Source organism: Phalaenopsis equestris, unplaced genomic scaffold (assembly GCF_001263595.1).
Source record: "Phalaenopsis equestris unplaced genomic scaffold, ASM126359v1 Scaffold001349, whole genome shotgun sequence".
In the NCBI taxonomy this organism is placed as follows: domain Eukaryota; kingdom Viridiplantae; phylum Streptophyta; class Magnoliopsida; order Asparagales; family Orchidaceae; genus Phalaenopsis; species Phalaenopsis equestris.
In genome coordinates this window covers 137,014-162,060 of record NW_018165788.1, presented here as the reverse complement: position 1 = coordinate 162,060, position 25,047 = coordinate 137,014, and the positions used below count along the sequence as shown (strand labels likewise).

Sequence of the window (25,047 nt, the reverse complement as noted above, 5' to 3'; positions counted from 1 at the left end):
AATATGCATATATAAAAAAGAAAAATAATATATATATATATATATATATATATATATATATATATATCATGCATGTATCTATATTATGTATTTATGTATATATATATATATATTATGTATGCATATATGATGCGAGCGTGTGCGCACACATAGATATATATATGTATATGCACACACACAGACATGTACACATACAAACACACACACACACACATATATATATAGGTTTTGAGAATTAAGCAAGATATTTTTATTAATATGGAAAGGGGTATAAATACAGGTTACATGAATTTTAAAATAAGAAAGACATAACACCCATATCTCTCAAATTATAATTAATCATTTCATAATAACTAACTGGAAAAGAAATAAATCAATACTAATAACTTGTAACACTCCCGCTTAAGTTGAAACATAGATGTCAATCATGTCCAACTTTGATTTGAAATCGTCAAACAATGATCGAGGAAGATTCTTTGTGAGAATATCAATCACTGGCTAGTGAATGGGACAAACAGATACAAATCTCCTCGAAATCGAGTTTTTCCTTGATAAGTGAAGGTCAATCTCCATATGTTTGGTACGATCATATTAAACCGGACTATGAGCAATGCAAATGATGGTTTTATTATCAAAAAAAGACTGCTAAGGGACAGTAACCAGTATACGTAACTCACGGAGCATGATGTGTAACCAGATGGTTTCACACGCGCCAAAGGACATAAAGTGAAACTCGACTTCAACACTGCTACGTGCAACCACAGACTATTTTTTTTAGTTTTCTAAGTGACAAGGTCTACCCACACAAAGGAGCGATAACCTGAGATTGATCGTCGATCATGGACGGACTAGCCCCAATTAGCATCCGTATAAACTGCAACTGAGCAAGAGTTGTGACGAGAGAACGACAAACCTTAGCTGGTGTGTCTTTTAAGTAGTGGAAGATCCGATGGATAGCAGTGATATGGTATTCATAGGGATCATGCATTAACTGACTTGCAATACCAATAGCACAACAAAAATTCGGGAGCATATGAGCGAGGTATATGAATTTACCCACGAAACTTTTGTAGTTAATTTGCTCGCCGGAATGACATTGGGAACTTTCACAAATTTTTCATTATAGTCCATCGAGATAACTATCGATTTGCAAATAAGTAGATTAGTCTCTATAGTAAATATATCACATATTTGCGCTGAGAAAGGCTAATGCCCCGAGAGGACCGAGTTACTTTCATGCCTAAGAAATAATGGAGAGAATTCAAGTCTTTCATCTCAAAAGACACAACAATGATGCCTTTGAGAGACTCCAAGTTGACACATGTTACATGGGAGCACGATGTCGTCGACATAAACGATGAGGATGGCCATACAGTTATCGGGTGAATGGCAAAAAAATAGTGTATGATCGATTGGGCATGAGAGAAATCATAGCCCACTACAACTTGCGTAAACTTGTCGAACCATGCCCATGGGAATTGTTTCAGTTCATAGATAAACTTTCACAATCGACACATTTGTCCAGTAGAAGAAATAAAGTCAAATCTCGGGGGAGACATATAAACCTCAGCAAGACCACCATTAAAGAAAGCATTATTGACGTCCAACAGAAATAAGGGCCAATCTAGATTCCAAAACAAATAACTCTTCATAGTCAATTCCATAAGTTTGATGATATCCTTTGGCGACCAACCGCGCCTTGTTGCATTCATAGGGTTCATCGGAGTTAAATTTGATGTTAAAAATCCACCTACAATCCACCACCTTCTTTCCCGGGAAAGATCAACCATGTCCTAAGTATGGTTGCGCCGAAAGGTATTCATCTCATCCATGACAGCAACCTTCCAGTAAGGTTAGCCAAAGACGCCTCAATAGTGGATTGGAGACAACAATACGTCAAAGATGTACCAAATGCTTTGTAGGTCGGAGAAAGGCTATGGCACGAGACATATTTCACTATGATATAAATAGTGCATGATCGTATTTGTTTTCGTACCTCAATGGGGAAATTCAAATCTTCACTCATATCAGAAGTGACCCTCGTAAATTGAGAGAGCATCATTCCAAGGATGTCCGCCGGAGCGAAGTCCAAGATTTGTAGCGGAGCAGCGAGGATGCTGGTAATGTTGGCTTGGAAGTCCATTGGACACTATGATTGTAGGAGTAGGCAGAATGTCCGACGTAGTCGGAAAAGGAATGATGTCCAGAAAATCAAGCTCACTCTCACTTGAAATAGCTTTAGGGAAGAATGGGACATTTTCAAAAAAGGTGACGTCAACACTAACATAGATTTTATTGGTGGTAGGATCAAAACAGTCATAAGACACATTTAATTGAGCAGGGATCAAGTTTACTTTCAGTCATAATAATGTTTCGAACAAAGGTCTAACATAGATTTTATTGGTGGTAGGATCAAAGCAGTCATAGCCTTTTTTAGTGTCGTAATAGTCGAGGAAGACACATTTAATTGAGCAGGGATCAAGTTTACTTTCAGTCATAATAATGTTTCGAACAAAGGTCATACACTCAAATATTTCGAGATATAATATGAATAACTGATTGGTGGGAAAACACGACATCAGAATGAATAATGGGGTATTGTGGATTTTTGTGGGAATTCTATTGATGAGGTAAGTGAAGTTAAGAACAGCATCGTTCCAAAAACGTTTAGGAACACTACTTGGAAACATAATGGAACGAGCAACTTCAAGGTGTTTATTTTTCCACTCAACTATCCCGATTTGTTGAGTGGTATCTTTACAGGAGCTATACTGGATGATGCACTTACTAACCAAAAATTCTCCCAATATATAGTTAAATTACTCACGGCCATTGTCGACCCAAAGAATTTTAATAGTGACTTTGAATTGGGTCAAAATGAAGGAGTGAGAATTTTTTAAAAGTGACAGTTGTTTCATATTTGTTTTTTAATATACATACCTAAGTTACCAGGGTGTGGTCATCAATTAGAGTAGCAAACCACCGTTTATTGGTATAGCTCGAAGTTCGAGGGCGTCCCCATAAGTCATCATGAATAAATTAAAAAATAGTGTAAGTGTTTGATGGAAGTGGTAGACGTTGATGTTTAGCTAATTGACAGAATTCACATTTAAAAGATGATTTTTTATCAATAAACATTAAATAGTACAATTGTTTTAAATAGTGAAAATTGAGATGACCCAAAAGACAATGTGAAAGTACAATTGGACATACAGTAGAAAAAGAAAAACAACTATGAGATTGAGTGTCTGCGTCATCAATGTCATTTTCTTAAATAGAGTTCAACTATCTGCTTAACAGTTTCAATCATCTTTCGAGAACGACAATACTGAAAGACACAAACAGCAGTAGAAAAATAAGCAATGCAATCAAGTTCATATGTTAACTTATCGACCGATAAGAGGTTACATTGACGCAAATGAACTTGTAATATGAATCCCAACATCAGTCCGGCTATTAGTACAACTTACCCTTTACCTGCAATGAAATTACAGGAGTCGTCTACAATTTTAATAGTATTTCTCCCTGAGCAAGAAGAATATGTCGAGAAAAAGTGAAAACATCCTATTATGTGGTGTGTATCACTTGAATCAACAATCCATGAACTATAAATAAAACCAGTGAATGTCATAAAGATGTTATTGACAAACATGAGAGGTCGATGGGTCGGGGGGAACTAACTAGACCCAAGCAGCTTAATCAAATTTTTCATTTGATTCTTAATAGAGTACAATGAGTCAGGAATGGTTAGCGCTGAAGCCGACTGAATTGTTGTGGATTCTAAGATCATAATAAGCCCTTTAGCCATGGAAGAATTGGTCGAAGACTTATTTGTCGGTTTACCGTTGAGCTTTGAACACTTTTTTCAGATATGGTAGGGGTTGTGGCCAAAATCACATATGGAGTGATTAGCTCGCAACGGCGTGTTAGAGTGACGAGTACTATTAGAGACCAAGGTTGAGGGCTCGATTGAAGTAGTTGAGTTGTCGAGCATGACAAATCTCCGGCTTTTTTTGCGACGGATCTCGGTGAATGCTGTCGGAATTAAAGGAAGAGGGTCACAACCAAGTATACAGGCGCGAACTTCATCATGGTCATTGTTCAGGCCATCCAAAAATTGGAACATACGAGTGTTTTCCAAAGTTTTTTGAAATAGGGAAAGGTCTACGAAAGAGTTTCGAGTATAGTTATAGTAGATGTCACATTCCATCTATAAAGCAACCAAGTCATTGTAGTATTGGGTCATCGTCTTTAATCCCTGTTTAGCCTCGCTAATCTTATTATAAACTTTATAGAGTTGTCCAGAATTACCTACATCTGAGTAGGTATCGCGGACGACGGTCCACATAGCACTTGGAGACGAAAGAATTAGGTAAGAACGGCTAATAGAGGTCTCCACAAAATTAATCAGCCATGACATAACCATGGAATTCTCTGCTTCCCACGTAGCATATGTTGGGTCAGACTTTGGCAGTTCATGAATCATCTTCGTGAGGTGGTTGAATTTACCCAGACCTTTAACGAATAACAAAACAACTTGAGACCATTTGAGGAAATTGGAGTCGTTGAATTTCTCCGATCTGAGGAGGGATTGAGGCGGATGTCGATCCTCCGGTGGACTGAAGAACAGCGCCAAACGGAAGCTCGATGGTGGAGGAATTAGCCATGGCTTCGAGGAGCCAAAGGAGTGGATGTCGAGACATGGAAAGAGTTGATTCCTTACACATATAAATACAAACAAGGCCTGTATGGAAGAAATTCCAACATGAACAAGGAAGATACGGTCAGGTAGGATGAAGATCTGCTTACAAGAAAGGAGTTCGGCGATTCTTGAAAGAAGTTCTAGCAACTTGAGGTAGGGACCATGGCTCTGGAAGCCATGTTATGTATTAATATATAGCCTCTATATCAATTATATTTGTATTGCAAAATATAAAAATAAGAAAAATTACTATTAAAAATATTTTTGGAGCTATTAGGAACCAACTTAAATTTTAAATTTTTAATAATATTAAAAAATAAGGAGATTTAAGTGCATACCATAAAATCAATCTTATTAAAAAATTAAAACTCATCCAAATAATAAAAAACAATCAAACCCTTGTATTTGCACATGCCACAATCAAATCAATGGGAGTTTGACACAAAAAAAAAACTAAATGAGATTTTGCTAAGAATATAGATATTTGGATAGGAATTTGTTAAATAGAGATAGGGAAGTGTTGATTTTGTAAAAAAACTAGACTTTTAGAGATAATATAAAATTATCCCATAAAAAATAAAAATATCATAAGAAATATTATTTCTTTTCACATGTAAATTATATTAAAACCAACAAAGTACTAAGTCAATTACCCTTATATATACGGCCATATTTTACAAAAGTGATTTTATCAACATCTATAATGCTTTCCCTTTACAATGAAGTTCATAAAATACTTGTATATACTTCAATAATTTTTTGAGATCACATTTTTTGCTCTAATAAAGTTATCCAGTTAGTCATTTTTCTTGTACATTTGTGCAAGTTTTTGTTAGTGTATTAAAATACACATACATATACACAATGAACTAGCTCTTGGACTTCCAAAATCATTCTTGGAAAAGAAAAAAAAATTTACTAATCACAAAAAAAAAAGTTCTATATAATGTATTTTCTAATGAGATGAGGGCAACACTTATACATTTTTCATACCCAAAAAAGTTTACTAGTTTTTTGAATAGCTAAAATACTAATTCGTCAAGGTCATGCTTTATGCTATGCCTTGCAATAGCCAATTTATGCATGGTCTATACATAACACCCATTTTTAACAGCTAAAAATATGACCTATGAATAGAAGAGAAAGGAGAAGAGTTTAACTATCCTTCTTCAATTAATTTAACACCATCTATCTAGAGGTGTCAAAAATTGACCCGACATTCTAACACGACTTGAAGATGACTATAAATATCTGAGCACATGTTGACTCGATTAACTTTCAGATGGACTTCGTGTTAAGAATCCCAATACGATTAATTATTAGGGTTGAGTTCAGGTTAGCCCACCAATCTCGAATTTGACCCAAATAGTTTTATGTATGTATTAAACGGTTTTGTGGGTTTGGTTTCAATCAATCAGGTTGAAGACGAGTCAAGTTTGGGTTAAAATTTGTAACTTGTTTTATATTTGGGTCGGGTTCCTGTGAAGCCGTTTTAGCTTAGGCAAGGTTCAGGTCAAATCTAAGCCCAACCCTCAAACCCGATTTGACACTCCTACGTTTATCAAAAGTGAAACAAAAAATAGATGCATAACAGATTGACAAGTGCGCTATTCTAACAAAACATTTCTAAAGATAGTGCGCGTGATATTTTTTTCCCAAAAAGAGGTTAAGTGGTACTGATAAAAATAAATTGACATGCTTGAATATTAAAACAAATAATGATTCAACTGCTTAAACAAACTTATCATTTGTAGAATTCAAAGAAAGGAAAAAAAGAAACCAAATATTCTCCAAATGTAAATGTAATGAATAAATTATCTCAGCCAAGTTTTTGTTGTTTCCCTTATAAAATTCTGCAGCAAAGAAAAATCTATGATTTCTCTATAAGATGCAACAATATTTCCATAAACATCTCCTGCCAACAAATGAAATCTCCCTACTTAATGAACCATGAAATGATGTAATACTAGTTTTACATGACAATTGATTTCAATATGTCTGATAGCCATTGTACATATTCAGATGAGCTCATAAGAGCTCATAATTCAATTAGTGATTTGTTGATCATACATAATGTCTGATAATTCATGATGTCTGATAAGCATTGTGTTAGTGGTTATTTGTTTTCTTGAACATTTCCAAATGCATCAATCAAAAGAATTTGATTTATTCCCTATGAAAGTTCTACAGCGCAAAAACCCCAGAATTACACTATAAGCAATCTAAGCTATATTTGATAAACCTGCATGCCAACATGACACTAATTCCCTAATTAATGTTCGGCAGGCGAAGTGGAAGCCGTTGCTAGTTAATGTTCATACCATGACCAATTTCATCTTTTTCATGGACCGGTACTGAAATGGTTTGTTAATGCACGATGCACCGCATTTGCAGCTCTTAGAGCAGCTAGATAACAGCATTCTGCAACATGAACGAATGACTACTGAGAAGATAAAAAACTTAGTAATTGCAAGCCATAACGCCATGACAAGTGCCACTAATTTGTCTCTAAATGTATTAAAAAGTTAGCATATTAGGATGCTTTCAGTGACATGTTACCCTGACGCAAGCATAGTTGTCAATCAATCCCCTTTTCCTCCAGATGACAAAAGGGGGGCACCAACATAACCATTGAAAAGAGGTACCATGAACAGCTTAGTGAAATTTACCAGATGTGCTGTCAGAAGCTATTTGCATGAACGGTGAGACTAAACAGTAAGATAATGCTTACCCACAAAGGCAATCCCGGTCACAGACTGCAGACAGGCCCGCAGAAGGAGCACAAGAACAGAATATACCATCATCCTCAGCGCGACGTTTGATTCTTTTGGTGAGATAAATATCTTACAAATCAAGAAAAGCAAAAAAACATACATATAGCCTATGAATAACAACAGATATTAGCTTGAAATTTGCATGCTAGATTTCAATTTTAGAAGTCTCGTGCCTTGTTCAAGCAACTTTTATTTCCGCTAAAACCAGCAAGGCCATTGATCAGCCCTGCAGAGCCATGAATTTAGCAAAGCAAATTTGGTGATTTGGATGTCAGGCGGGACAACTGAAATGCAGATCTAAAATATAGACGAGCTGGAATAGGCTGCAGTTTTGCAATATGTAATATACATCCCTACAGCCTGCTTGACATCTGTAGTGATTCACTGGTGTCATTTATTGTGTTCATGCATCATGAAATCTACATCTGAAACAGATTAAAACACTGCCTCTATGCGTGTAAGTGGCAAATTATGAACTCCGGGTAAATTCTGATGCCTGGATCAAATATTAAAAGGCCAAAAGACAGACAAAGAAATTGTCTTGGGTTGTAGCGTGTTTAAATGCCGTAAGAAGGAAGTTCGTGTTTGTCTATGGATGGAAAATAAGAAAAAGACATAAACGCGCAGGTGCACTTCTGAGGGATACTGCGCTTGATGAAGGTGTAGGGCATTGACGACTTCTGCTGTTTGAGCCAGTGCGGCAGTTGGAATTCAGCCGAGTGGTCTCCCAATTGCCGCAGCATCTGCTCGAATACGCCTGTCGAGGTGCTTAATACTTGCCCACTACAGAGAGATTGCTGCAAAGAACGCATTAAAAGAATGGGAAAAAATGGTCGGCCGCGAATGCAAGCAATTCAGACGTCACAAAAGAAGGTATCAGGGGGTGAGGAAGAGAGGAAAAGAGACGAGAAGGGAAAAAGAAAGATCACCTTCTTCTTCTTCATAGTTCACTATGCTACAAGACAGATTATTGGGAGGGTTTGACAGGATGGGGTCGAGAGTACCGAGCGGGAGGTCGAAGCGTCAAGAAGTTTGCCGCCGTTCAACAAACATCCGCTGACGCTCGATAGGTTCTTAAAGTGAAATCATTCACAGCCCTACACCGTTAACCCTAAACCTGTCGTTTCCAGATAATGAATTGCAAAGAAGATGGTTGGATATAGAAAATGAAATATAAAAGAAAAGGCCACTCGAGTGTAAAGATCGAAGATAAAGTTTGTACTACTGCAGATTCCATTTCAAATATTGAATAGGTTCCCATAGATAATTATATAATGGTTATCTATAAAGATAAATGTATCAAAATAATAACAATTACTTGGCAACATATGCAGCACATTTTACATAATATAGCTAATATTAGTGTCAACACATACAACAATAGGAAATAATAATAGAAAAACAAATATTATTATTGATTGCAGTTAAACAAATTTGAACGTAAAAAAACAACACAGACTCAATTAAAGGTTCACACAAGTGATGGAGGTCGACAAAGTGGCTTGGAATACTGGAAAGATGTGACAGCAGCAATACATGATAGTTATAGCGGCGAGCAGCGGGAACAAAACTGAAAAGGGATGGTTTGGGCGGCAATAGTGCAGGAAGAGGGGGTGATAGATTGCAAGGGCAACAAGTATGATTGTTGTTCTAATTGGTGACAGCATAAAGTTTGAGAGGTTAGTTGTGAAACAACAAAGAGGCAGTATTTTTTAGCTGTCCTCTGCACCTGCAACAAAGTGGGAGGGTTGGAATAGTGGGAACAGGACTGAAAAGGGATGGTTTGGGCGGCAGCAATTCGAGAAGGGGAGGGGAAGGCGGTTGGGAGACTGGTGGCTGCAAAAAACAACAAGGTGAAAGGGTTTTTGGGTGTTGCAGTGATGCAGGATGGTTAGGCGACGTCGGCAGCAATGTGGGTGGTCGAAATTTATTGTGGCAGTCAAGCAGGGGGAGAGGAAGGTGATGACAGCAGTTGGAACTACAGAAAATAACAATCAGAATCTTCGGAGGATGTAACGAGGAGAGGGGAATTGCGACAGCGAAGCACTAAAGTCTGAAGGAATCAAGGAGAATTGCATCCTCAAGAGCAAGCTACAGTCGGAGCACCACTCCATCCCTTGGAAGATGATCACCGCCACGAACGAGCTACAAACGAAGCACCACCCGCCTTTGTTTACATGTCTGAAAGGGGTGAAAGAGGACGTCGATGACTGTCCCAACAGAATGCATATGCTAAAAACTAACCTAAACACGAAGAAATAATATAATATATATATATATATATAATATATATATATATATATATATATATATATATATATATATACCTAGGGTAAAGAGAAGTGGGTCCCGCTCTGAATAGAAGATAAACTCATGCTTGGAAGAACCAATAGGATGCTTCATTGCCTGTGCAAAACCAGTATGGCACAATATTGCGTCATCTGCCGCGTCTGGGGCAGAGACAACTCGTGTGAATATCATTAAATGGCTATAAAGTAATTTGATAAGTCACCTTAACTTGTTTATTAACTTGTCAAATTGATTGGTAAATTTTTTCGGTCAAATTTGCTAACATGATGTTCAGGTTGGTGGCAATAAGAAGGCGGTGTTTTCTTTGTTATCCAATGTGTCAGCTGGTAAAGTACAAGGACTGGAACCATGGGAATAAGATTGAAAGGGATGGTTTGGGCGGCAATAGTGCAAGAAGAGGGGGTGCGGGATTGCAGAGACAACAAGTATGATTGTCATCATAGTTGGTGGGAGTAAAAAAATTGAGTGATTGGTCATGAAACAATAAAGAAGCGGTGTTTTTTGGTTGGCCTATGCATCTACATCAAAGTGGGAGGGTTGGATTTGTGGGAACAAGACTAAAAAGAGATGGTTTGGGCGACAATAATGCAAGAAAGGGAGGGGAAGACGGTTGGGAGGCTAGTGGCAATGGAAAACAACAAGGTCAAAGAGTTTTTAGATGGTGGCAACGACGACAATGATGCGGGTGGTGTAAACCTATGTTGGCAGTAAAGCTGAGAGAGGGGAAGGAGATGATGACAATTGGAACTACGCCACCATGAATGAGCTACAAACAGAGCACCACTAATTTTTTTGTTGCATGCCTAAAAGGGGAGAAAAAAGGCGCCAATGAATGTCTCGATAGAAAACATATGCTAAAAATTGATCTAAACACAAATAAATAACAGATATATGTGTGTGGTAAAGAGAAGTGAGCCCCGATCCAAATAGGTATTATACCCATGCTTGGAAGGGCCGACCAGTCCCTTCATTGCCTGAACTAAACCAGACTGGCGCAGTATCGTGACATCTATCGTGTTTAGGTCAAAGACACCATGTGTCAATATCACTACATGACTATAACGTAATTTGATAAGTCGCCCTAACTTTTTAAATAGTTTAAAAATTGATTGACAAAATTCATTGATCGAACTATTCTACTTAAATAGGCTAACATGATGGCCTGGTTATTAGCAGCACAAACTTTGAATGGTTAGTTGTGGAACAACAAGGAGACAATGTTCCTTGTTTTCTTGTGTGTTGGTAGTAAAGTGGGAGGGTTGGAATAGTGGTAACAAGCTGAAAAGGGATGGTTTGCGTAACAACAGTGTGGGGAGAGGGCGTGCAGTATTGTAAAGGCAATAAGTATGATTGTTGTCCTGGTTGATGACATCACAAAGTTTGAGTAGTTGGTCATGGAACAACAAAGAGGCAGTGTTTACTGGTTGTCTTATGCGCCTGCAGCAATGTGAGAGGGTTGGAACAGTGGGAACGGGACTGAAAAGGGACGGTTTGGGTGGAAACAATGCGAGAAGGGGAGGGGAAGGTGGCTGGGAGGTTTGTGGCTACATGAAATATCAAGATGAAGGGGTTTTTTGGTGGTGACAGTGGTGCATGATGATTAGGAAGCGACGACACAATTTTGGGTGGTATGAATTTGTTGTGACAGTGAAGCAAAGGGAGGGAAAGGTAATGATGACAATTATAACTACAAAAAATAACAATTAGAATGTTGTTCTGGGAGGTTGCAATGAGGAGAGGGGAATTGGGACAATGAAGGATGGAAGGAATCGATGATAACTGCCTCCTTACGAGAGAACTAAAGTTGGAGCACCACTCAATCCCTTAGAAGATGATCACGAACGCAAATGAGCTACCAACAGAGCACTGCCCGCCTTTGGTTACAGGCTTGTAAGAGGAGAAAGAGGACGTTGATGAATCAGTGACTGTCTCGACATGAAATATGCCTCAGGGGAGGGAGAAGTGGGAGCTCTGGAGTGAGAACCAGTATGCTCCTAGCCTAAGCACTGATTTAGGGACTAGCCAATGTTCTTTATGCACTTGCAGAAGATAAAGAATATGATTGTTCTTATTTAACACAATACCATTTTATATAAATTTAAATTATTTTAATTACTTCACTAACCATAAGCTTTTATAGATTGAATATTGTGTTTTACGTTATAATCATAAGAATTTTTGCCTCCCAGTGGGATCGATACTTAGGACTTCATTAGAGCCCTTTATTACTTGATCGATACATATATTTGCGTGATTACTTGGTTTGACAGCTTAATGATACTAAAATATAAAACTATTTATACTGAATTATTTTTTATTGTGATTGATCTGCATATTTACTAATTATGTTGTCGTGTGTGTTGTAGTATTGAAAGATATTTTAGTATTGAAAGATATTTTTTACAGCACATACTGAAACCCCGCATCAATGGTGAGCAAATTCAAGGGAGTGAACTGCAAAGGCAACAAATATGATTGTTGTTTTTGTCGGTGGTAGCACAAAGTTTGAATAGTTAGTCATGGAACAACAAAGAGGCGGTGTTTCTGTGTTGTCCTATGAACCGAAAACAAAACGGGAGGGCTAGAATAGTGGGAACAAGATTGAAAAGGGATGGTTTGGGTGACAATAGTTTAGGAGGGGAGGGTGTGCGGGATTGCAAGGGCAACAAACATGATTGTTGTCTTAGCTAGTGGCAGCACAAAGTTTGAGTGGTTAGCCTAGCAACAAAGAGGCGGTGTTCTTAATTGTTCTCTGCACCTGCAACAAAGTAGGAGGGTTAAAACAGTGGGAATAGGAATGAAAGGGATAGTTTGGGTGATAACAATGCGGGAAGGGGAGGGTAAGGTGGATGGTGCTTCAGAAAATAGCAAGGTAAAGGGGTTTTTGGGTGGTGACAGCGGTGCAAGATGGCAAGTCAGCCAAAACAGTGATGTTGATGGTTTGAATTTGTTTTGACAATGAAGTGGAGGGATGGGAAGGTGACTAAAACGGTTGGAACTACAAAAAACAACAATCAAAATGTTGTCTTGGGTGACTGCAGTGAGGAGAGGGTAATTGCAACGTCGACGGACAAAAGGAATCGACAATAACTACCTCCTAGAGAGCGATCTACACCCAAAGCATCACTTGATTCCTTACAAGATGATCACCACCTTGAACGAGCTACTGACAAAGCAGCATCTGTTTTTTGTTACAATCCTAAAAGGGGAGAAACAGAACGCTAGCAACGGCCCTGACAAAAAACATGCCTCTAAAAATTGACCAAGACACAAAGAAATAACATATATATATATATATATATATAGGCCCATAGTAAAGATAAGTGGCCCCGTTGCTTGGAAGGATCGATTGGTCCCTCCATTGATTAGACTAAACCAGTCCACGACAATATTGTGACATCTATTGCATCTGATGCAAAGACGCCTCATGTCAATATCACTGCATGGCTATAAGATAATCTGATAACTCAATATAACTTGCCTAACTGGCTTGCCAAATTGATTGACAAAATTGATTTGTCAAACTATTCTGGTCAAACAAGTTGACATTAAATGATATTTATCATATTATTTGAATGAGTCTGTTGAGTTTGTGAAGTTATCGTGTTGAATTGATCAAATTCAACTGCACTATTTTGCTTCCTCTGAATATGCTGAGAACATCTTGATTAGGTCACGTGCTTAACTTTGGCTTGTATTGTGTTTGTAATCAAATCTGAAACTTCTAAGAAGATTCTATTGTTATCATTGTTTGCACTAGTGATGTTGTTTTTTAGTTGTGATGATGAACAAGTAAGTCATTATGTTGCTTGTATTTTTTGTGTGCGGGTTTGTGAAAATCTAACCATTATTTTATATTTATTTTTTTGGATTGTTACAGGTTTACATATAAATTGCGTTGGAACACCAAACGGTATTCATAGGATCCCAAACGATGTTGTTTGATATTCGCCGATGGTATTCCGATGCAAAATTGCATTGGACACAGGTCGACTCAAATATCACGCGGATCTTGTATCGGCCATTTATCTGATGAAATTGATTAACTTTGATATATAGGGCGCTAATTCAGACACATTGCACCAGACATTTATAACGCTAATATTTTTAGTGACCCTCATTTTAACAGCAAATTATTTTCGACACAAATGTGACTCTAATCCCATTTAACGTTGGATTTTCTATTGATTAACATCGGATTTGTTTGACACTAATCAGTATAAACCTTGTAGTGCATGGCCTACAATTGTATCTTTGTTTGGTTTCACAAACACAATCAAGATTGGTTTCCATCGCACTCGTCTCTGCCCTAGGCACTCGGCCCTCCCTCTCCTTTGAGTGCATCAATCTTCCTTATGAAACATATCTGATTCTGATTTAAATCTTGTACCGACTCATTTGCTTATGCCGACTTATTTCCTTATGAAAGATTTAAATCTTGTGCCGACTCATTTTCTTCGATTTCGATTTCAACATATGAAACATATCATTCCAGATTATGAACAATTGGAATTGGGCATTAAAGACTCGCCGTCGAAGCCCAAGAACAATTCACCATATTCACCTTGCTTGCCGAAACTGTTTGAGGCTAGATTAATGTAAAATATCTAGCCTCTCACCATATTGAATATTGGGTACTACCTCCATAGCATGAATCAACTGTAACAGAACAGACATTTTAGGAGCTTTCTTCATTGGCGCTTTTCACCGCCTTTGTCTTCACCTCCTATGCGACAAACTCCTTTAGCCTTTTAGGCTTAAATCTTTCATCAAACTTCTTAAATAATGTCACTCCTTAGTATCACATGAAAATGGTTATGGTGGTAGATATATATATATATATTTTTTTGGGTGAAACTGGCTACCTTTAGCCCTTTCCCTTTTCAGTGTTTGTCGCTTAATATTCTATGTTTTGAATGAAATCTATAATCTCTAAAATTGAGAATTTATTAAGAGATTGTCACAAAGTAATATTTTACATTTCTAGGTAGTATATAATTTTAATACCAATATCTGATCACCTAAATAATAATCTTCAAAGCCGTGTGATGTTACATTTTAATTCCTCCAAACATGCCACCTTGTATCTCTTTCAATTCATCAAGAAGCTCACAACCCTATAACATCTATATGGTAGTTGCTTTCGTTGGCCTCAAAATTAATTTACTCAAATTTGCTCAAATTCTAAGTGAGTGAAAAAAGGAGTTTTTGAGCTTTTCTTATATTCTAATCATATATAAATTGATTTTGATGATTATTTGGATTCATTATATATTTTTTATTTAAGCTGGCTCCTTTAATATATATTTTAGATTTGAATTTTTTTTATCGTTGCATGAAACGATTATACTAATCTTTTTCTTAAATAAAAAATTACAACTTTTATGACAAGCATTGCACAATATTTATTCCTATAAGAAGTTATGAGGAATAAATTATTTCCTTTATATAAGTAGATATTTTCTTCCCTATTTTATAGTTATTTCATTTGATTATGAATTATTTGTTTTCCTATTTTATGTTATTTCTTATATCTCCTAATAATTAATACGAATTGATTATTGGAGATATTAAGTGATATATATTTCCTTTCATGTCATCTTTTTTATTTTTTTTAATGGGATTATTGTAAGGGTTATTTATACCCCCATTTATATCAATGAAATAAATCAAATATTCTACTTTATTCTGCATTATTCTGAATTTTAACATGGTATCAGAGCAAGGTTTTGTCCGTAACCATCAGTCCTTCTTTGAAAATTGTTAGACTCCCTTCTTGTCACCCTCTATGCAGGAAGGGAGGGACACTCATCCTGATATTTGAAACAACGATTTTTCTTCTTCTCCAATCCATATCCATTCCCACCAATGGAGAGCCAATTGGGCCATCTCTTTGTCTCGGAAGCCCAGTTGTTGATACGATAAGAACTTTTCCTGCTTCTCTGTCAAAGAAGGGCAAACGTCTAGTATCTTATCCCCAGTGCGGTGTGAGCCCGTCAACGACGCTAGTTTTTCAGCAGGCCTCATAGCTGGACCACAACGCCGATGACAAATCATCCGCTACATTCTTCTGTAGATGCAGTCGCGGAGCAACGAGTGTCTCCACTGAGTATTTTGGACATCAAATGACAATTCCTCGACAATCTGGTCATAGGAAGGGTAGCTTCATTTTTTAGGAGTATCGACTCTCGCCTCCATTCTCGACGTCTCCTACTCCATCTATGCCTACCAATGCAGTTAATGCCTTGCATGCTAGATTGCGATCAGAGATTCCTCTAGTCAGCACACTGCATCCAATGATGGGGAGGAACCGTCTGCATCACACTCCTAACTTTTCGGATCCGACTAGAAGCTTTTTGCCATCGCATCCCCTAGGAATGCACAGAAAGATGTTTTGGAGGATTCTCCTTCTCCGATGACTTTCAGAAAGTCGAGCAATCTTACTTCACTTCTGTACACAGCTCCCAAGAAACCATGATAGCAAGATGCTTTGGAGTTTGACCAAACATCACCACAAACCATCCAAAAACTTCTTGCATTATATCTTCCTATGCCGACACCAACGATGAGACTCCAGCCAGGGCAGCAATAGAGATGTCGCCACCCGCCTCATCATCATCTCGTCGGAGATATCACTGTCGTGGATCAGATAATGCCGGTAAAATCCATCTTCGGCCCTTTCTGCTGCAATATTTTTCTTCTTTCCTGCCCAAGCGTCAGGGGGAGCTATGTTTCCCGCCGATCATTTCTCCTGCAATATTTTTTTCTTCCTTGCCCAAGCGTCAGGGGGAGCTATGTTTCCACCCGCTCTTTCTTCTGCTACTTTGTTTGTCAGCATAATTTATTGGGTGTGATTTACATGTTTTCTTTGTAGCGACGACAACCGTAGTCAACTAAAATCAGTTTTCCTGTATGTTGTCTCTTTACCTTTAAAACTCAAAATTCAGCCAAGTCTAATCCAACAAATTCAGCAAAGCCTGAATTTCTCTTTTACGCCGAAACATATGACAGACAAAACTCAAAATTCAGCCAAACCCGAATCTCTCTTCTACGCCGAAACATATGACAGACAAAACTCAAAATTCAGTTAAGTCTGAAACTAATAATTTCGATAATCCAAACGACTAATTTTTCTTCACTAAGCAGCAAGTTAGGAATTATTAACATACATTCCAAACTTGATGGGGAGTATTAAAAATTATAATAGGAAATGATTTTTTCGTATAAGAAGTTACGAGGAATAAATTATTTCCTTAATATAAGGAGATATATACTTTGATTATGAATTATTTATTTTCCTATTTTATGTTATTTTCTATATCTCCTAATAATTAATATGAATTGATTATTGAAGATATTAAGTGATATATCAGTGGAAGATATTAAGTGATATATCTTTCCTTTCATATCATTTACTTTTTATTATTTTTTATATTATAGTATTCTTGTAAGGGTTATTTATATCTCAGTTCATATCAATGAAATAAATAAATTATTACATTATTCTGAGTTTCAACAACAACTTTTATGACAAACATTGCACAATATTGTATGCGCGGGGAGAATCATCATTACATGAAACATGCGATTTAGCATTAGACTTAAAATCAAATTTTATTTAATTTTGTTTAAGCTTAAGTTCCTGAGTTCATATATTTTTTTGTACTTTTATTTTTTTATATTCTAATTATATATAAATTGATTTTGTTGATGATTTGGGATAATTATATATTTTTATTTGACTTGCTCCTTTAATATATATTTTAGATTTGATTCGTCCTTATCGTTGCATGAAAGGATTATACTTACTCTTTCCTAAATAAAAGTTTCAACTTATCTTGCGATGATTAGGCTTATCCAAATTATTTTGAAGAGCAAATTGCGTTAATGTACCCATTTTATACTTTTATACATTCACTTCTTTAAAAGTGCAATTTTCATGCATCATTGCTGGTCAGGTAATGGCGTTGTATTTGTGGGCCTCACCAAAAAAAAAAAAAAAAAAACGTTACGAACTTAAAAATTATAGCTTTCCACAAATTACTATAACGTTATAACGCAATAAACATTTTCTTATAAATAATTAAATAGAGTGAATATGCACGTAATATACGTGAAACTGACTAGTTCTTACATGCATGCAGCATAAGAAAATATAGATTCATCAAAAATAGTTATTGATATAGTTAGTACATCATTACATAAAAAAATCACCTTATTATTTTACACGCGTCAATTATAACTTTGTTGCTAAAGGTTATTAATTGAATCTGCTTGTTCGAAGGTGTAACTCTAACTAAATAGAAAATAAGTCGTATAATATTGTGTCTGAAATGCTTGATGGCCAATCGAAAACTGTGTTCTAACAAACTTTTATAAAAGGCAAAGCATAAACAAACGGCAACCGCTCATTACTATATATACCTCTCCGCTCCTCTAAGGCTGTCATCCCATCCTCTCCGATCCTCGCATCCCGCCCTTCTTCCCATTTTGGCGCTTGCGTTTGCAGTAGCCTTCTCCAAACTTCGACGAGCAGATCCGACCGTTATATCGATCATCTCCCGCGATACCGACATTCGTTTTACACTTTCGAAGACCACCAATATCAACCATCTCTAAACACTGTAGCCATGCATGGCTTCTCCATTAATAATTAATAATAGCTTCGATTTTTATTCTTATTAGAGAAGCATTTATGTAAAAAAACGTCGTACGTAGGCTGCGATCCGTACCATCAATCGACAATGGCGAGATCTAGTGCCGACGACGCGGAGTTGAAGCGTGCCTGCGAGGCCTCCATCGAGGGGAGCAAGCACAAGGTCGTCCTTTCTATCCGCGTGGCCAAGAGCCGTGGAATTTTCGGTAAATCTGCAAAACTCGGCCGCCAGATTGCGAAAGCTAGGGTTCTTGCAATCACTAGTAATCTCCTGCTCTTCGTATCTTTAACTTTCATTCACATTGCTTTTACTCCTTACATAATTCTTGCAAACTACAGACATGTAACTCTTCGTCACCATCATTCCCAACTACAAGAATCCACATTTCAAACTTAATATTATTATACTCCACCTAAACTGTTATTTCAAATTTGTGCAAAATTTTGCATATTATGACGAAATTAACTTTGTTGGCTACTTCCACTTAATTTTATCTAACTTTCTTTATAAATGCATCTCTTGCCTAAATTTTTCCAAGTTTTTTATAAGCTAACTTATCATTGGATCTCATTACCATTCTATAACGAGTTTTTACTAATTTAGCAAACATCAAATTTATGATGATCATTTCTATTCAAAATGGACTATGTGCGACTCATTTGTTGCATATTTATATACTGCATGATTATTTTAAGAGATAGATCTTTAAGGTTTGTTTTAGTAACTTACAACTCTATTTTTTTCTTTAACTGTTTCCCACATCTTTGGATGCTCCTAAGTGCCGTAAAAACTTTTTTATGGAATTGCAATGATTTTTACTGGTAATATTAACATGTTTGAATTAATAATGATATTTAAGTTTGTGAAAATGCCCATTTTTTGCCGAGTATCTTTGTTAACTATTGCTCTACTCTCCAAAACCATTTGTTAATGCCACTTCATTAAAATGTAGATGAAACAATGAAGTATTCTAAGGTTTTTTTTAGTACGGATTGTATACTGCTAAATTCCTTTTACACGTTTTTCCACAATTTGTGCCTTAATTTTTTCATTGCATCACCTTATTTGTTGTAGAAATTCTCTCTGCATTGCAGATTTCCTTTGATGTTTAATTGGCTTTGCAATTCATGACAATTGTTTATCCGGCGAAGTTCTATAATGTATTTGAAATTCTTTTATAACAACTAAGTGATTCTGGCAGCCAAGTCAAAGGGTCAAAAAATCAAAGCCTTTCTTCGAGTCCTAAAATACTCTAATGGAGGAATTCTCGAGGTAAGCTTCCTAATTCCCATCTGTTGTTTATTTTTAATTGATTGAATACAGGAGAAATAGTCATTAGATTTAGAAGTGTAAGTCACTGGAATTATGAATTTATATTGTGCTTTGTTACCGGTTTTATTTCTCTGTGGTTCACAACTTTTTTTTTGGCTTTAGTTATTTCGTGATCATATTCTTAGGAATTATTTTTCAAACAAGCAATATTTTCTTATATATGTTTAGCTAAATCAGGAGTATTTGTAGACTCTCATCAATATATATGTTCCTGTCAACATCTCCTACTATACTGGTGATCAACGAGGGTTTTATTGTGCACATAAACTCTTTCATCTTCATGATTAATCACTGTTGGTTCCAATCATTCGCGGCTCGGCCTCCCTTAATGATAGGAGAGTTTTTGTGTTATGTTTTGAGTGTAATTTTCAAAAGGCAAATTTAGTTGATAAGTACGCTATCTAGAGATTTCATTTTAATTTTGTGAGAATTTTTTAGATATGAGCTTCAAAGTTTTAATTTGCGCAAACCTATATAGTTAATTAACTGTCCCGATATCAAGAGAGCACTTTCGATTAAGACTATTTGTTAAGGCACTGATTGCTTTATGTAATAATAACAACTAAAGTTTTAGATTGTAGAGGTTTGTTATTGTGAGCTTAGAGTGGATAGTTAGAGAAATGAAGACTAACCATATCAAGATCCCAAACTCATTTGTCCCTAGTTTTCAAGATCCCTAGTCTACGTACTTAGTCGAAGGAGATGGTCATCTCAACTTAATAGAAGAATTATTGATAGCACCAATGAACAACTTATTTTGTCTCATGAGATATTATAGGCCTATGTTAGATGTTTGTCTAAAGGAACATAATCAAGTCAACCTTAGTTGATAGAGAGTTTTGTGTCTTATCATGTTACCTTATTATTCATGCACTCAAATAAACAGAGCCATTGGGGAGCAAAATCACTAAACCATTTGGTTAAACAAATTTGGTTATAATCGCTTTTTATGGAGTTGTTGGGCCAAATCATAGGAGTATAAGGCATATGTGACATCCTTAATTACACAAAATTTTTTTGAGTGCGAATGCTAGGATATAATTAATATGATGTTAGCATTGTGAGCTATTAAGTTAATGCCAAATTATCTCCTTTAAAAATTATTGCGACGAAGTTTGTTCTAGGCATTGATTTAGAAAATTCTCTTGAATATTTTAAGTTTCATAGTTTAAAACTTATATTTTATAAATATACATTTTTTGTTGATATTTGCATTTATCATGAACATAATTTGGGTTCGTTGAAGTATTTGAATTTATAATTTGAATGCATGATTATATGAGTGAAGCATTTGAGACTGTGGAGAGGAATAACTTAACACTGCCTCTACTGTCCTGTTTCAAGACAATGAAGTGAGAGAGTTTAATACTCATCTATCCCATTTCAGAACAGTGAGTTTGAGATCAAATCAATATTTGCTTGTCCTCTCTCAGAATTACAAGACAATGCTAAGGGGAAATCCACTCTCCACCTGACCTCATTCGACATAGTATAAAGGGATAACTCAACACTCTTGGGATATGAAAATCTAATGCTTTAAGTGTCATATATGTAAATCCCTCTTTGATTATTTATGTGCGCGATCTTCATATGAAGCTAGAACATTAAATCTCTCATTCTACTATATCATATTTTATAGTATACGGCTAGTGGTATATTAGTAAGTTTTATAAGACTATATGGTACCATGCCATTTTTTAGATGTTTGGGTGAAATGCAAAATCTTATCTTATGGTACTATAACAACCAAATATCTCTATTTAGGGGTGTGTGTGTACACAAACATGTTTGTGGCTTGATTCAGCTGAAAGGTTGACTTCAAATTGGTTATTTTCTTAGAAAATTTAAACACAAATGTCGTTAAAATATAAATATATGAACTAGAGCTGAGTTCGATTAAATGGCTCTCTTGTAGGTGCTATTACTCCTCTGTACCTAATCAACATAGATCAGTTTGTTTATAAGTTCATAATTAGGTGTTTAGGATCATTTTTTATGTCATTCAAAAATGTGCTTAAAGAATTGTGCTTATTTTATCTGTTTGGTCTTGTAGCCTGCAAAACTCTATAAGTTGAAACACCTCTCAAAGTTGGAGGTCATCCAAAATGATCCATCAGGCTGCACCTTTATGCTGGTATTTACGTTGTCCTTTATCTTTAGTTCTTGTAATGTTTATAAATGTTATTTCCTTATTTTTTGGATAGTTGGCAGGGTTGTCTCTTGTTGTCGAAAGTTTTGTTATCAATCATCTACTTGTATGATATTTCACTTGTTAGGGATTTGATAATCTCAGAAGCCAAAGTGTTGCTCCTCCTCAGTGGACCTTGAGAAACAAAGATGATAGGTGACTTTTGGAGTTGATTACTTCAAACTTTACTTTTATTGATAACACATATTGGCCTATAAAATGAAGCAATTAACAATTCTTGATAGATATTTCATAAAGATCTACTGACAATCCCTATTTTTATTTGGTTGATGCTCTTTTTTAAGGAATCGCTTGCTGCTTTGCATTTTAAATATGAGCAAGGAGGTATTGGGCTGTCTCCCCAAAGTTATTGGCATAGATATCGTTGAGATGGCTTTATGGGCTAAGGTGCATCGCTGTACATATTCATCCTTTTCTCAATTTTAGATGTTTCCTGGAATTCTTCATTCAGAAATTGTTCCTTTTTTTCCTTTTCTTTGAGGATTTGATTAGTCATTCTTACTTTGTTGAGTTTCATATACTTTAATTATCGAAATGGAACATTGTAGATAACATTTCAACTAAAATCACCTACTCATTTCGCTTATATCATCATCATCATCTTCATTTCATATTTCATCACCTATTTAAAATATTTAATTTGACATTATTTGCAATGAGAATCTTCTATAATAGCTTGCTAGAATCACAATTAACTTTGATTATTGATTGTGCTTAGGATCGGTCCTTATGGTAAGATTAACAAAACCTAAACAATTTTATCAGGCAATTTAAATAACAGATCTAACCAACCAAGCGCTCGCTGTACATATTTTGTACTGTTTCGTGTGCGTGTGTATATATATATATTGTGATAATTATATTATTTATTTTCACCTCTAGCCACAGTTTAATGCTGATCGTTTCTTTCATCTATTTCTTTCATGAAAAAACCCATGCTGTGATGGGTGGATCAGTTAATTTGCTGCCGGAAGGATTTGGTGCTTACAAGAGAAATCCTATCTACTACTACTACATATATATATATATATATATATATATACTCCGCCAAAATAGAAATTTCATTAATGAAAAAGAGGATACAAAGATTTTAGTGAGCGGATGTTAGGAGCCCACTTACAAGGTGCGTGTACATGACTCGAAAAAGGCAAAATGTAGAAGTATACCCCAAAAAAAGTAACTTACACAAATTACCAAAAGCAAAGCAAAACTATCAATCATGATGGGAGGATTTGCCTCTCCCCTTCCCTCTGGTTCTAGGAATGGAGTTCAACAACAAACTATCAAGGGGTCTTCCACCCGAGACGATCAAACAATCATCCTGTAAATTCTGGTGGTGAGGCATTTCTTTTTTCTTCTTCTTGGATTTATAAACCTGCCATTCATCTTCTACTTGTTGATCCAGCTGATCGATTTCAGTGGAGAGCTCACGTTGATCTTGGCATTCCTCCAATGCATAAATACCTTCCCTAACAACAATAAGTGGTGCCAACTCATTATGGTGAACTTTCAGTACAACCAAATGAGAGGGATTAGGGGTCTCAATAGGCTTGCATAAAGGCGAGTTCTCATCAGGTTCACTAGGAGCAATATTAGGCTGTGTAGGAATGCTTCCAATGTGAGAAATGTGGACGACAAATAGCTCATCTGTCTGGTTAACATTTGTACCAACATGTTCCAATAAAGTTTCAGGGTCTAAAGTTGCCTCTTTGGTATTACTGGTAGAATTCACTTGTTGAGGAATCAAGGGTTCCTTTGTGTTCTGTTCTAAAATTGCACTGTCTGAAATACCATGTTTAGGAATAGATGGTTTCTTTGCATATTGTTCATCCATAGGATTATCTATATCTAGCTGTATTGGAATATTAGGTTTGAACTTTGGGTGTAAACTGAAGCATTTATCATGTGTGTGGCCAAACATCTTACAATGATTGCAGTAGTAAGGTCTTTGTTTCATAATGATTTGTTGCCAGTAACCATTATAAGCAGTGCCAAACCAAATTTCTTCTACATCTCGAAGTGTAATATCCCTCTTTATTAAAGCCTTTGCAGCAGAAGGCCTTGACAGATTAAAGGTAGAAATGTCTAACTTCATTAGTTTTCCAAGAATAACCCCAATAGAATATAGTACTTGATGGTTGAAGAAGTGAAGCTTGAGTCTAGGTAATTTAAACAATATAGGCACAATGAGAGGTTTATGACTTGGATCAAAGTAAGGGGACCGCTTAAGCAATTTCTTATGTTTGCCCTGAATTAAGATATTTTTCATCGAGAATATTCTTGCAATGCCTGCTTCTTTACTAAGCTATATCATAACATGTTTTTCATAAAAAAAAACCAACCTTCCAGTCGCCAACTAACATGAAAATTTCAAACACATTGTTGATAGTCTCAACCTTAGGGTGACGCAATTGGAACTTTTCAATTAGTGTAAATTTATGATTTTCAACAAGGGTTGAAATTTCAGTGCAGAAAAAATTAATGCTGGTTTGCCCCCTCTTTTTCCTACTTTTTTTATGAAGTTATAATTTCCCTGTCCAATAAATGAATTGTGATACATCTGCGGAAAAACTAAAGTATCCCCAAGGTGGAAAACAACAATGTCTTTGTCAAATACTGCAGCATAAGAGGGTTTGCCCACATTCTGAGCAGGTTCAATCGAAGATGAGAGAGTTGCCATGAAAACAGTCTAAGCAAAAAAACCGTAAATGTCGTAAGAACAACAAGAGAAGGACGACAAAGGATGGGTAGGAGGGCCGAAGTTGAGGGTTGCAGCAAGATTTAGGCTGAGTCGAACTTCACCTGAGATGAAGCAGATGGGCTAACCAGAAGTGCAGTTGAAGCAATTGAGCGATTCAGAGGAACGAATGACGTAAAATGAGCGATTCGGATGAGGTCGAAGTCAGAAGTCCAATCGAAGGCCACACCACAAAAGCTGCGGTAGGTGACGCTAAGGCTTTCACCTAATCAAAGGCAGTGATGCGTCCGTCTTCGCGTACATAGCAAGTGAGAGGCTGGGCCTCGACGAGGCGACAAATCTGCTTCAGGTGCGATGCAGTCCCC

General features: G+C 36.3%; 2 protein-coding genes across 6 annotated transcripts in view; one reads left to right on the top strand and one right to left on the bottom strand.

The window, feature by feature from the left end:
• LOC110034120 (histone-lysine N-methyltransferase ASHH3-like) overlaps positions 1-8,656 on the bottom strand; it is a 25,054-nt gene extending 16,398 nt beyond the window's left edge. Inside the window, 4 exon segments of the mRNA XM_020738400.1 lie at positions 7,024-7,123; positions 7,434-7,545; positions 8,123-8,273; positions 8,406-8,656. Coding sequence (XP_020594059.1) covers positions 7,024-7,123; positions 7,434-7,545; positions 8,123-8,273; positions 8,406-8,420 — 378 coding nt within the window. The 5' untranslated portion in view covers positions 8,421-8,656.
• Positions 8,657-18,186: 9,530 nt separating this feature from the next.
• LOC110034121 (exocyst complex component SEC3A-like) overlaps positions 18,187-25,047 on the top strand; it is an 86,187-nt gene continuing 79,326 nt past the window's right edge. For 3 of the 5 annotated variants that reach the window (XM_020738403.1, XM_020738401.1, XM_020738405.1), the window contains exons 1-5: positions 18,187-18,705; positions 19,645-19,715; positions 21,829-21,909; positions 22,052-22,119; positions 22,269-22,371. In XM_020738403.1, coding sequence (XP_020594062.1) covers positions 18,531-18,705; positions 19,645-19,715; positions 21,829-21,909; positions 22,052-22,119; positions 22,269-22,371 — 498 coding nt within the window. In that variant the 5' untranslated portion in view covers positions 18,187-18,530. The remainder of the gene's footprint in view (positions 18,706-19,644; positions 19,716-21,828; positions 21,910-22,051; positions 22,120-22,268; positions 22,372-25,047) is intronic. The other 2 variants (XM_020738402.1, XM_020738404.1) reach the window with 2 other exon arrangements.